Source organism: Mauremys mutica, chromosome 8 (genome assembly GCF_020497125.1).
Source record: "Mauremys mutica isolate MM-2020 ecotype Southern chromosome 8, ASM2049712v1, whole genome shotgun sequence".
Lineage (NCBI taxonomy): Eukaryota > Metazoa > Chordata > Testudines > Geoemydidae > Mauremys > Mauremys mutica.
In genome coordinates this window covers 66921799-66935516 of record NC_059079.1, presented here as the reverse complement: position 1 = coordinate 66935516, position 13718 = coordinate 66921799, and the positions used below count along the sequence as shown (strand labels likewise).

At 44.9% G+C, this 13718-nt stretch overlaps 1 protein-coding gene across 2 annotated transcripts in view; it reads right to left on the bottom strand.

Moving 5' to 3' along the window:
- PACS2 (phosphofurin acidic cluster sorting protein 2) overlaps positions 1-13718 on the bottom strand; it is a 188019-nt gene that overhangs the window by 59180 nt on the left and 115121 nt on the right. For both annotated transcript variants that reach the window (XM_045027524.1, XM_045027525.1), the window contains exon 17: positions 8523-8633. In XM_045027524.1, the coding sequence (XP_044883459.1) occupies positions 8523-8633 (111 nt within the window). The remainder of the gene's footprint in view (positions 1-8522; positions 8634-13718) is intronic.

Below are 13718 nucleotides of genomic sequence, written 5' to 3'. Positions count from 1 at the left end.
GAAAGAGGGACTCAAACTCAGAAAAAGACATATTTCAAAACAAGGTGCCAGCCAGAGCAGACAGCAAGAAAGACTAAAGATCAATGCCATGTGCTCCTCCCCAAGAGTTCAGTGTGTGGCTCAACAGCATCCCTTGTTGGGAGAAGAGGAGAGGCACCATTGCTTAGCAACATGAGAGTTTCTCTAGTCCTCAGAGCTGAGTGCATGATTTCTGCTAAGGCAATGAACTCAGGAGAAGGAGAACAAGGGGCCACTCGTAATGTGGTGTAAGGCTCTAACCACAAGAGGATGCAGCATCTGCCTTCTGAAAAGACCCAAAATGCTGATTCCCCTCACAGAAGAATAGAAGGCAAAACCAGTGTTTTGGCAGAGGTGGTCATGGTTCCATGGCGAAGGCTGAATTGAGTTTTGCATTTAACACAGGAATTTGGCCTCTTACATATGAAGAGTACCAAGTATTCTCCTCAAAACGTACAGCACCACTTTTTGAGCACAGAATGGGTTTTCTGAGAATTCACAAGCAAACCTATTAGTTTAGGCATTAAAAAAATACTTTACGATGGGTCTTACAGGGTGCTAAATTTTTTCAGACCATTTTTTGTTCTGAATGTTATTAATGGAAATAATGCAAATTCAGACTTCCCATATGTTAAAACTGACTGAAGTTGTGTGCGTTGGCTACATTTGAAGAAGTCTTAACGATTCATGTTTATTTTTTGTCATTCTTCATAAACTTTCTTCAGAGAAGTTCACAAAACTGCCGTCTTTCAAAATGGCTGTCATCTGCTTATGTTCTCAATGGGATTGAGAACCATGAACTAGGATGCCCTCTCCTGGCTTGGCCATCACCAATCATGGTTTCCAATGAGGATGATCTTCACTGAAGGCTTCACTCCCATTTGGTGGCCAATTCAAAAGACAGTCTATTTATCAACAGAGGGCACCTGTGGCCCAAGTCCCATTGCAGGAAATGGCAGCCATTTGAAAAAAGGTAGTTCTTGAATTTCTCTGAGGAATGTCATTCTTCAGACACTGGAGAAACTTTCAGTTATGAAAAACAGCAAAAAAACATTATTCCTAAAAAAATCTTCAGACTTGGCCTATGCTCATAAAGCACTGAGTAGAATTTTCTGGAGAAAACGGATTTTGTTTAAATAAATTACAAGCCTTTGAAAATTCCACTCTACATGTAAAGCACAATTTTATGCAGAGTTCTTTCTCACTCTATCTGTAAAATGCACAGCTATGCAAAGTCATGCTGCATGTGCTTATCCATTACAAGATCATGTTTTCTTCTTCAACTTTGAAGTAACGCATGCGCCACTACACGTGTCTGTGCATGCCAGATAAATGAGGTTCATTATAAGGAAAAACATAGTAAGTTCTTACACAGACAAAGAAAAAGTGTTACAGGTATATAGCTCACTTAAATTTGGAGGTACGCCAGTCTCACTAGCAACTAAGTCAGTGCTGCTGGTTGAAGAGAAAAATCTGTGTGGCTTTGGACTATAATACATACCTTATGGAAGATATCAGTTGTAATTTTGTTGGTGTTGCAAGGAGAGTTTCTAAGCTTTATTTTTATCCAACAGCCACCAACTTAATAGAAACAAGCTATTCTGACCTTATGTGCTCCCTCAGACAATTTTTTTTCTTAGACTTAAACTCTAGAACAATGACACAAACTAATCAAAACTGACTTCTTTTCCCAATCCAAGAACTTCAGCATTTTCTCCCTAAAAGTTAACTCTTTGCAGCCTATGACCTACGACTGTTGTAGATGCCGAAACAAAACTGAATACTGGACAATTCAGAAAATAATAGATTTCAAATAAAACGTTTGGGAAAGTGCATTGGTATGGAATGAATGGTTGTCAAAAAGTCTGCCATGCAAAGCTTTATACATGTAGCTTTATTTGCTGAAAACCTTACATGCTAAAGCAACTGTATTGATGCTGAACTGGTTCACCCATGAGCCAGTTCCATTCTTCTCCCTCAAGACTTTAAGGAGCTAAATAAGGAAAATGCCTACACTCTTAGTTCCCAGTACCTTAACAAGTTGCTCTGCTCACTGAAGTCTCTGGACAACCTGACTTCCTAATTAACTCCCATAGCCCTGCTGAGCTCCTAACTGAGAATACAGAAAAATGCCAGGTTAGAAATATCAATGATAAAATACTTGAGAGTTTAAAAATTAAATACATCAGTGATAAGATGAAACTTTGTAAGCTTGTGTTTGTCAGAGTCAAAGTTGTATGTGAAGTGTGTATGGTGAATTTTTTACATCAATGTTGTCATTAACATTGATGATTAATTGTAAGAGTAATGGAAAAGAAGAAGTTGCTTCCCTATAACTGGAAGTTCTTCTAGATGTGTGCTCCCTATTTGTATTCCAAACACAAGTGCGCATGCACGCCATACACTAAGTCATAAGATTTCTGTAGCAGTGTCCATCAACTCACATATGCACCACACATAGCCTCATGGTGCAGGCAAGGTTATATGAGGCTGCACGGGATGACACTCTCTGAGTCATCCTCTTACTGATGACCACAGCAGAGGGGATGGAGAGTAGGTATTGGAATACAAATAGTGACCAAAGATCTCAAAGAACCTCCAGTTACAGGTAAATAACCTCCTCTTTTTCTTCTTCGAGTGATGGGCCCTATATGTATTCCAAGCACGTGTGAGCAGCAAGCAATGATCAGTGTGGAAGGGGGTGCGAGGATGCAAGAGGTATCGCAGTCTGGAGGACGGCGCAATCCACAACCATATCAGCCGCCACTCCCGGGCTATGGCATAGTGGATGGTGAAAGGTGCGCATAAAATGCCACATTGCCACCCAGTGGATGTCATGCCAGGATACATCCACCAGGGAGGTGGAAGCAGCCGCTTGCACCCACATTGAGTGTACCGTAATCCAGCCAGGCATTCTCAGATGCATGCTGAAACCCGCTTCAAGATGTGCTGTGAGGAGAGGGCTTGGCCCCAGGATCTGTCCGCAATGTCAACGAAGGGGTGTGGAGGTACTCCAGGATGGCAGGGGTGGAGATGGCATCAAGGGGAAGGCGATGGTGCCAAGCCCAGGAGGTGAAACCGTGTAGGACGCTCTGGTGGAGGCCTGCCTCCGTTGCATAAGGATGTGTCACACCAGTGTCAAACAGACTGTCTATGCATGAGCCCCATCCAAAAAACAGGCTATGAAATGAAGGGGGCCAGGATTGGGGTGACAGACACTGCCCTGGTCCTGGGTGAGGAGGTCTGGGAGCAGGCATAGAGCCTTAGGAGATCCAGAAACTAAAACTGACTGGGCCAGAATGGGGTGATTAGGATAATCATGACCTGGGGTCTTGTCAGATCCTAGGGGTTACAGTGGACAAGAAGCTGGATATGAGTCAACAGTGTGCCCTTGTTGCCAAGAAGGCTAACAGCATTTTGGGCTGTATAAGTAGGAGCATTACCAGCAGATCGAGGGACGAGATCATTCCCCTTTATTCGGCATTGGTGAGGCCTCATCTGAAGTACTGTATCCAGTTTTGGGCCCCACACGACAAGGAGGATGTGGAAAAATTGGAAAGAGTCCAGCGGAGGGCAACAAAAATGATTAGGGGTCTGGAGCACATGATTTATGAGGAGAGGCCGAGGAAATTGGGATTATTTAGTCTGCAGAAGAATGAGGGGGGATTTGGTAGCTGCTTTCAACTACCTGAAAGGAGGTTCCAGAGAGGATGGATCTAGGCTGTTCTCAGTGGTAGCAGATCACAGAACAAGGAGTAATGGCCTCAAGTTGCAGTGGGGGAGGTTTAGGTTGGATATTAGGAAAAAAAAATTTACTAGGAGGGTGGTGAAGCACTGAAATGGGTTACCTAGGGAGGTGGTGGAATCTCCATCCTTAGAGATTTTGAAGGTCAGTCTTGACAAAGCCCTGGCTGGGATGATTTAGTTGGGGATTGGTCCTGGTTTGAGCAGGGGGTTGGACTAGATGACCGCCTGAGGTCCCTTCCAACCCTGATATTCAATGATTCTATGATCTTCTGTAGGACCTGGGGAAGGAGGGGAATGGGGGTGGAAGGCAGAAGTTTGCTGCAGCAAGGCAGGAGGAGAGCATTGCCTTGGGAGCCAGGCTCCATGGCCCCCAGGGAACAGTAGAGGGGGAACTTGTGGTTGTTGCACATGGCAAAAAAGGTCCCATCGAGGGGTGTCCTTGGCATGGCAGAGGGAGTGGAGAGAGCGGTCATGGAGTTCCCCCTTGTGACTGATGTACCAATGCTGGCTGACCAGACTGGTCAGGGAGTTCTGCGTACATGGGAGGTAGGCTGCATGGAGCATGACACAGTGGTGGATACACCAGTTCCGGAGGCAGATGGATTCTGTACAGAGTGACAGGGATTTGGTGCCCTCTTGCCTGTTGATATAGGCCACTGCCATGGTGTTGTCAGAGAGGAGCTGAACATGAGTGGCATGGGTGAGAGGCCGGAACAGACAGGCCAAGCGGACCGGTCAGAGCTCTAGTACATTTATGTGTATGCGGACCTCGCCCTGCGTCCAAACACCCTGGGCAGTGGGTGTGCCCAGATGAGAGTCCCAACTGGCAAGTGAGGCGTCCATGGTCAGGGGGATAGTCGTGACAGGGCAGTGAAGAGAGTGCTAATGAGCACCTTGGAAGGGTCCGGCCACCATACAAGCAAAGCCCGAACCGACCAGGGGACAAGCAGTGTTCTATCCAGCAGGGCGTTATGGGGCTGGACAACTGACAGGAGCTGCATCTGGAGGCAGCGCATGTGCAAGTGGGCATGCAGTGTTACATAGGTGCAGGCCATCATGTGCCCAAGGAACCAGCGGCATACTGTGGTGCAGGGGTTGTGGTGTAGGCCCACCACCACAGCCATCTGTGCAGCAAAGCGGTCCACCAGCAGAAAGGCACCAGTTGCCATGGAAATGTGGCAGGCACCGATGAAGTGGATCCTCTGTTTAGGACAAGCGCTGATTTCATCTCGTTGATGCAAACGCCAAGAGTAGTGAGGAGAGAGCAAAGACCATGAATCCAGAACTCTACTAGCTTGGCACAGTTGATAAAGTCATACTTCGCCAGCAGAGCCTGGTAGTTAGTAATGTGAAACTAAAATGCTACGGAAGAGAATACCTTCCAGCCCAGGAGATCTAGGCATTTGGCTACCCTGTCTGGAGGGGCAGAGCCATGTGCATGCTGTCTCAAGCGTTGTGCCATGTGTATCACCAACGAAGGAGGGGAGGGAGGGAGAAGACAAAATCCGCCCTTACAGGGGGCAAAGTACCTGATTCTGCCTGTTTGGGCATTGGAGCACAGGAGGCAGGTGTATACCAGACTGCTTGCGGCCCATTAATGATGGTCCCCGGTTGGACAGTGCACATGGCCAGAGAGCCTCCTCCATGAGGAGCTTACTGAGACAGAGCAGACAAGCCTCAAGTCCACGGTGGGAAGGACCTGCAAATTTTGCAGCAAGAAGGGCTTCCCCGAGGCAGTAAAGGCAAGGGTGGTGCTCATTGCTGACTGAGAATGAGCGAGGGCAAAGCACAGTTCTTGAACCCCAGAACACGGGGCATAATTCCCCAGAGAAATGGGGGGGGGGAGGAAGAGGAGGGGAAGAGACCAGGCCCCAAATGGGCGACGGTGAGAAACTAAACTAACAGTAACAAACTGTAGAAGATAACAGAAAATTATATGAATTCGACCATGGAGCGGTAAGAAGAAACTACGGTGGTGTCGTCCCGCACAGCCTCATCTGCACCACGTGCGGACCTACAGACACTGATACAGAAATCTCACTTGTGTTTGGAATACAAACAGTACTCCTGAGGGCATTCTGCGCCAAAACATTAAAAATTCTGCACCAAAAGAGAAAAATTCTGCAAGCTTTATTTGTCAATAAGTAAATGTAGAGGCTCTAGCATGGCAGTGGGGAGCACAGGCCACTGGCTTGCTGAAGGTGGGAGATCACCCTGCAGCTCCACTCCCCCAGGGACACAGACTCAGTGGTGAGGCTGCACCCGACCCTGACACAGCACAAGGCCTGGGCCTGCCCCAGGAACACCCTGGGGCCCTGCTCCTCTGCACCAGATATGGGGGGCAGGCAGGCTCAACCAGGCAGGATCCAAATGTGGAGAGGCTCAGTTCGGGGGAATCCAGATGTGGGGTGAGAGGATTCTGTGTGGGATAATCTGAGTGCAGGCAGCTCAGTGGCGGGTCTAGATGTAGGGGGATCTGGTTGCAAAAAAGCCACCGGGGGGTGGGGGTGGGGTTCCAGGTGCAGGGGCAATGGAACTCTTAAGGGGCTTTCAGGTGAAGGTGATTGGGGCTCAGCAGAGAGGTCTAAGTCTGGGGGTCTCAGTGGGGAGTTGGTGCTGGGGGAGTGGGGCTTGGTGGGGGTCTGGGTACAGCTAGCTGGCGGTCAGTGGCATGGGGGTCTGGATGTGGGGCTCATGGTGGTGCAGGAGGTGGGGGATCAGGATGGAGGGTTGAGTGCAGGGAGCTCCGTGGAGGGTGGTAGGGTGCAGGGGTAGGGGTCCGGAGGCAGGGGTTGAGGTTCAGTGGGGTAGGGTTCAGGTATGGAGGGCTAGGGGGGATTCTGGATGTACCTGGTGAGACTTAGCAGGGGTGTCTGGGTATGGATGCACGAGGGTTGGGTGGATGGGGAAGCAGCTCACGGTACCGTGACCTCTCCCCCACAGCTGAGTAGTGATGGGGGCAGGAAGGAGAGGAGGATGCTGAGCTTCCTGCAGCTTGGAGAAGTTTCTGGGGGTGAGTCTGGCACAGCCCCAGTCACTCCTTGCAGGGGAAGAGGAAGTCCTGTCCTCTCCTGCCTCCAGCCCAGCTGGGACTAGCAGCTGATCCCAGCTCAGGGTAGGAGCCACTAACTGGAGTGCCCTCAGCCCTGCAGTGATTTACCTCTCCGCCAGCTGCTCCCCGTACCTGAAATCATGTATCTGCTCTGCTAAGGAGTGGTGCATGACTGTTCTTGCAGTTTCCCTCTGCTTCCCTGTCAGAAAGTCTTTTTTCTGCCGGAAAGCAAAGAACTCTGCGGGGGACATGAATTCTGCCACGCGCTGTGGGGCAGAATTCCCTCAGGAGTAAAAAAGGAACCATCATTTGAAAAAGAAATGTAAGTTACCTTCACCCATCATCTTCATATTTTAACAAAGTAATTATTCTTGTGTAGTATCAGAGGGGTAGCCATGTTAGTCTGGATCTGTAGAAAGTGATAGAGTCCTGTGGCACCTTATAGACTAACAGAAGTATTGGAGCATAAGCTTTCGTGGGTGAATACCCACTTCATCTGAATACCCACAAAAGCTTATGCTCCAATACTTCTGTTAGTCTATAACAGGACTCTGTCGTTTATTCTTGTGTAGTTTGTCAGAGTTATAACTTGAATATAACTATAATGAGAACTTCGGGTTGGAATGATAAAATTCTGTCTTGATGACTTACAGAACTATTTGGCCAATGAATGTTATATACAAGAATAAAAATGATGATGAGACCCTAGAAGTGAGTGTCAGGTTGTAGAAAAATGATATGGTAGTTTAGGAATAGTATGTGATTGTGTAATGAAAGGCTCTCTCACAATACACATACACAAAGGGACAGAATTCAGGTTGCCAATGCATGGATCTGCACAGTGTGTGCATTCCTTTTGTCTAAATAACTTATGTAACATGAATGAGTATGGCAGAGTATTGTTTATAGTCTACTCTGCTTTTGAGGGAAGAAACCATTAAGTAGAGCAAAGTAGTAAAAAAAAATCTGCATTATACATCTGGTTCGACATGATCTTGTTAGGAAAGCTCCCTAGTAAAGTGACCCATTCATATTTTCTGCTGGTTGAACTGCTTGAGAACAGAATGGGAACTAGTCGCTGATTTGACACTGGCTGGTTCTCACTCAGATTGGAGCAGCTACAAAGGGTGTCTTTCACTGGAACAGATGCTTCCAGCAGACTTCAGAAATAGGATTATTCTCACATGCAAAGGATATTATCGGACTTTGAGACAATGTGAAAAAAAGAAGAGCTCTGCGTAAGGGCGAAAGCTCGTCTGTCTCACCAACAGAAGTCAGTCCAATAAAAGATATTACCTCCCTCATCATGTGTCTCTAAAATTATTTAGATTAGTCAAGACTACAGAGGATTTGAGGAATTCTTGAAAGACCTAAGAGCTACTAGGGGTAGTTAGCTAAAGTGATGAGAAAGACACGTGGACAAAAAAAACAACCAACCAAGATCTGGGGAAAAATACAGAAATCCTGAGAAAGGCAGTGAATCTCCTGAAGCAGCAGTGGAAGACCACAAAGAATGACATTTAAAGACTGCAAAAAAGAGTCAGCATCTGAAAAAGCAATATGGAATTGGGGAGCTGTGGGAAGACACTGAAATTCCCTAAACTCTTAGATTTGTAGCTCTTGCATTTATTTGCAATTTTCTAACATTACTAACTCATTCAAGCTGTTTGCTCCATGCACCCCAAAAATTAAAACAGGCTCTTACCAGTGGTCTGTGCTTCAAGTTTATTAAACAAATCTCTCCAGGCTAAGTCTTGGAAGAAGTTGTTGTACCTGTAATCTACAGAGCCTAGATACTTCGCCACTGGATGAGAACCTAAGAGGAGAGAAAAATAAGCCAGTTGCTCCAAATGCTGAACACACTGACAGTATTAGGCTTGGTCTACACTAAACAGTTAGGTTGATCCAGCTATGTTGTGCAGGGGTCAGAAAAATCCACCTGAGCAAGGCTGGTAAGCCAATCTAAATCCCCATGTAAGCAGCACTCTGCCAATGGAAGAATTCTCCCATCGACCCATCCACGGAGGTGGATTACCTGTGCCAATGGGAGAACCCCTCCCGTTGGTGTATATAGTGTCTGCTGTGCCGCTGTAGCATTTCAAGTGTAGACAAGCCCTTAGTATAGAAAGAATTTAAGCTCAAAACAAAATTATCTAGATGCTCCATTAGGATGTTTTCAATTGCAACAAAGCAATTTAGGCCAAAGTTTTCACACTCGTGTGTTTAAAGTTAGGATCCTAGACAAAAGTGGCCTGTTTTCAGGAGTGATGAGCATCTGCAGCTCGCACTGACTTCAACACAGAAGCACAGCCACACAGGTTTCTCTCCAGTTATGAATTTCTTGGCATTTTAGCTAATGATGCCGATCAGGCAGCCATTGTACAGAAACATTCATATTCTTCAGCTGAAGAGAAATAAATAACCATAAAGTGGAGACGCAAATTAGATATCTAGAGCCAATCACAATGCAGACAGATCCCCACATGGAGTTGTTCCCTCAATAACCAAGCTGTGGCGATGCAAGTCTCTCTGCTCCAATTGTGTAGTAAAATCCCTACTACTCAGGTCAAACATTCTTAGTACAGGAGCCAAACTGTTTCCCAGCATCAGAGACACTGCTTCAGTTTGACTCCCTTGAGCAGACCTAAACATTCTAAAGTGTAAACAAAAGCAAAAGTAAGAGACTGAAGAAAACAAGGACTGAGAAACTGCTGAGGAGAAATACACTTGTAAAATAGTGAGACCACATGCCTCTGACGAAGTGGGTATTCACCCATGAAAGCTTATGCTCCAATACATCTGTTAGTCTATAACGTGCCACAGGACTCTTTGTAGCTCTTCTGTTGTGGCTCAACTCCTACTCCCGCTTTAGTCAAAGGGAATTTTGCAAATTACTTTAACAGCAGCATGTGCATCAGATCCTTCCTTCCACTCTGCAGGTCACCAGGGCTCTTGTCCTCAAAACAGCTGTGATATACGGTCTGTGTCTGAATTCAGAGAAGACACCCTCTTCTCTAAATTCTGTTCTAACTCATATCACATCTGTTCCGAAACAAGGAGGGTGCAATTTAATCTCAGGTTTTTTACCCTGGGGGGGAGGAGAGAGGGAAGGCAATGAAAAAAAAAATCAAGGTTTTATTAATGAGACATGTGAAACGTAAACAGAGTTGGCAAAGAAAAGCTTGCAGTTCTACCAGAGCACCCACCCACACACTTGCTAAATGTGTCCCTAGACAACTAACTAGTTAGCCTACTGCTCTAATCAGTCATTAAATACACACTTTTATCAGCGTATTTGCTTTTCCAGCTTTACTGAAAAGCTTTACTACATTCAGATTTGCATGGTCAGAGAAAGAGTTGACTGACACACAGCTGGCTGAGGAGGTGGTCAAGGCATTTAAAAACTACATTCTGGAGTTAGCAATTCTGACTCCTGAGGTGTCGGAAATCTTCTACCACTTTGAGATGGGTTTTCACAGCTTCCTCCAACACCAGATTAGTGATCGAAATCTGGATACTCAATTTTAAATGCTAGAGGAGGACAGAACTCAGGATTATGCCTTCCATCAGCCACATTCTAGCCTATGCTGTTCTGTACTCAATATTTTCTGTATTTGGGATTAGTCGTGTTGGCAAAGTAATGAAAAGGTTCCATAACTTCTCCAAATCTCTCAATTTTATCCTTGTGTGCTTCCAATTCTTTAAATAGCTACCCACATTTCCACTGGGACTGTGGCAGATTATAGGCTCATGACACAAATGTCAAAGTTCCCCCAAATTCACCTCCAATTGTAATGCCACTCTGTAGTATCCCTTGTGTAAAAAGCATACTATGTTTCCAACTTGTACCAGTGCAAGTTTCAACACATCTGTATTGCTGAATGCAAACAGAGAAGAACTTCCCTAGTTCCACTGCATTTCTTTGGAAGCTGAGATATTAAACCTTTTCTGGACAACCAAACAGAAGGCTGCTGGTGGCTGCAAAAGAATTTCTCAACATGTCATGCACAATAAGCTTTAGGACTGTGCTACATGTTACTTCTTTCTTGATGAGTTTTAAATAGTGATTTGAATACCCATACACCAGGAATTAGGGGCAGAGGATGAATTCCTTTGAGTTTGTAAAGCAAATAGCACAAGGTGGATGTTATGGAAACCAGTAATAAAAATGAACGCTTCTGAGAAGTGCTCTCCTTTGTTGTACTGAAAAAATGGTGAAGGTCTTCTTGTCATACTTTTCTCTGCATTCCTGGAGGGTATCTTCAGTCATTTGGACACAATATGATCTTTTCAGTCCTAGAATCAACGGCATTATGCAGGAAAGCATTTTTCCTAGGTGGACATTCACAGCCACAATAGGACAATTTCTAACCTTCAACCAACCATCCTGCATTAATATCACTATGATTTTTTTTATCTCTTCTTTTTTCCTTCATTTTTTTTACATGCAGCATCTAGCAGTGAACCTGTGAGCGTAAGTCTCTCTGAAGGAGACTATTCACTACAAAATGATTCAATTATTTATTTCAGTTGTTCATTCTGCTCTACATCAAAGACAATGTTACCAGCATAAAAGAGGTTGTAACTTTCTATAAGGGTCAAGTTTTTGTGTCTCAGTTGTTTTCATGGCATAACCAATGCTTGATCTTCGGCATTTTTTGGCTCCTGAATGAAGTTGATGCTGAAGAGCTGATGGAAAGTTGGGAACTGGTGCTTAAACAGAGTTGGCTGGGTGTTTTTCAATTAAATGTTTTTTGTTGGAAAACACTGCTTCTTCAAAACAAACTGTTCACAGGAAAAGGTCTGTTTCAACAGATTTCCCATATCAAAAACATTTTGAAGTTCTCAAAACATCCCGTTTCGTCATTTTCAAACCTCAAATGTTCCAAGACTTTTTACTTTAGAACTGTAAGTTAATTTATAGTAAACAAATTCAAAAAAAGTTGAAATAAAAAAACAAGCTGTTTTGGCCAATTCAATAATTTTTTTTCCCCTCCAGTTCATGAATATATGAAATAGAATTTTTGGCCCAATTCAGGATGGGATTTTTTTTTAAATCTCAAAAAATTGTATGGGACCAGAAAACTATTTCCTACCCAGCTCTACTTAAATCAGAGATTCTCAGCCTCTCTTTCTGAGGCCCCCCCCTCAACATGCTATAAAAACTCCAAAGCCCATCTGTGCCACAATAACTGGTTTTCTGCATATAAAAAATCCAGGGCCAGTGTTAGGGGGCAACAAGCAGGGCACTTGCCTGGGGCCTCATGCCACAGGGCTCCCCGTAAAGCTACATTGCTCAGGCTTTGGCTTCAGCCCTGGGTGGCAGGGTTCAGGGCCCTGAGCTTCAGACCCATATGGCAGGGTTTTCGCTTTCTGCCCTGGGCTCCAGTGAGTCCAATGCTGGCCTTTCTTGGCTAACCCCCTGAAACCTGCTTGAGGCCCCCCAGGAGCCCTGGACTCCTGGTTGAGAACCACTGACTTAAATCACCTCACAGCCTGCACCCCCAACCAGAGCCCTCACACCCTCCCGCATCCCAACCCCAATTCATGGCTCGACATACAATTTCTATTCCCGGATGTGGCCCTCAGGCCAAATAATTTGCTCACCGCTGCTCTAGCAGGATCAGGCTCTTCTGCATTTATACACAAAAGTTTCAATCAATGGCACATTTGATCCCGATGAAAGATTTCTCTGTCCATTGAGATGAACACTAACTGTTCTATCTTGCTACTTTAACTCTTGACTGAGGCTAGATTTCCCTTGACAAGTATTATTTGATTTCAATACTTCAGTATATTCCATCACTTGACTTCTACCACCTCCTTTAGAATGCGAGTCAGGTAAATTGATACGTTGATGTATGGTAGTCACTGACCACTTGTTTATAGCACAGATCAGTAGCTTTCACATTCACTACGCTTGAAATGGAAACAACCACTTATTGAATTCAAAACTAAGATTGAAAAACATCTCACTAGTCACTTTTATATAGAGCGATGTTATCAGGTGCCCTGCCCGTTTCCCAGAAGCTCCTAAATTCTTGCAAACCCAGCTCATAACTCCATCCTTGCTTATCCATCCAATGACATTTGATTCAAACCACTAGCCAAGCCCCTCTCTACAATCAGTCCACCCATTCCTCTTCTCCAGGCTTCTAGACAGTTCTAGAACATGTGTAATTGTTTCCCAATGAACATAACAAGAACCTTGATCTTCTCATCACTAACATTTTTGAAGTTTTTCATTCATAGTCTGACAGTTTAGACACTAGAAAAATTAGGCTGACTTCAAATGTGTTGTGATCACATCAGCCAGAATGACCTAGGAGTTGAAAGAATGAAGAGAAACTCTCCTGAAAACTGAAGTTACACTGAGCTAATTTTTTCCTGCACTCAACTACATATGGGATTTTGCAGAAGAGCCTGGGTGAGCAGTGGGGATGGAAGAGGAGGGGTGGGGGAAGTCATTAACATAGATAAGAAGGAGGGAGATAGGAAGGTAGAAGGAACGGCCAAAATTCTCCCCCCTCCTCAAGTTTACTATTCAGCAATTTCAGAGACCATTTAGTTTTTTTGTAGTTTCCTTCTCTTCCATTTAAAATGTGTAACAATAATTTAAAGGTGCTTCCTGTTAACTGAGTATTAACCATACTCTGAGTTCAACAGCCTCTCAGTTACTTTCTATGAACATCTTGAGCTGCAGTCTCAGAAATAAGAATCCAGAATACAGTCATTAGTTCAAACACTACTTGCACCATAGTAAATCGTAGCAATTGTGCACAGGATTGCTAGCAAAACATTCACAAACAGGGCCGGCTCCAGGCACCAGCTGAGCAAGCTCGTGCTTGGGATGGCAGATTCCAAGGGGCGGCATTCCGCCCAATCTTTTTTTTTTTTTTGC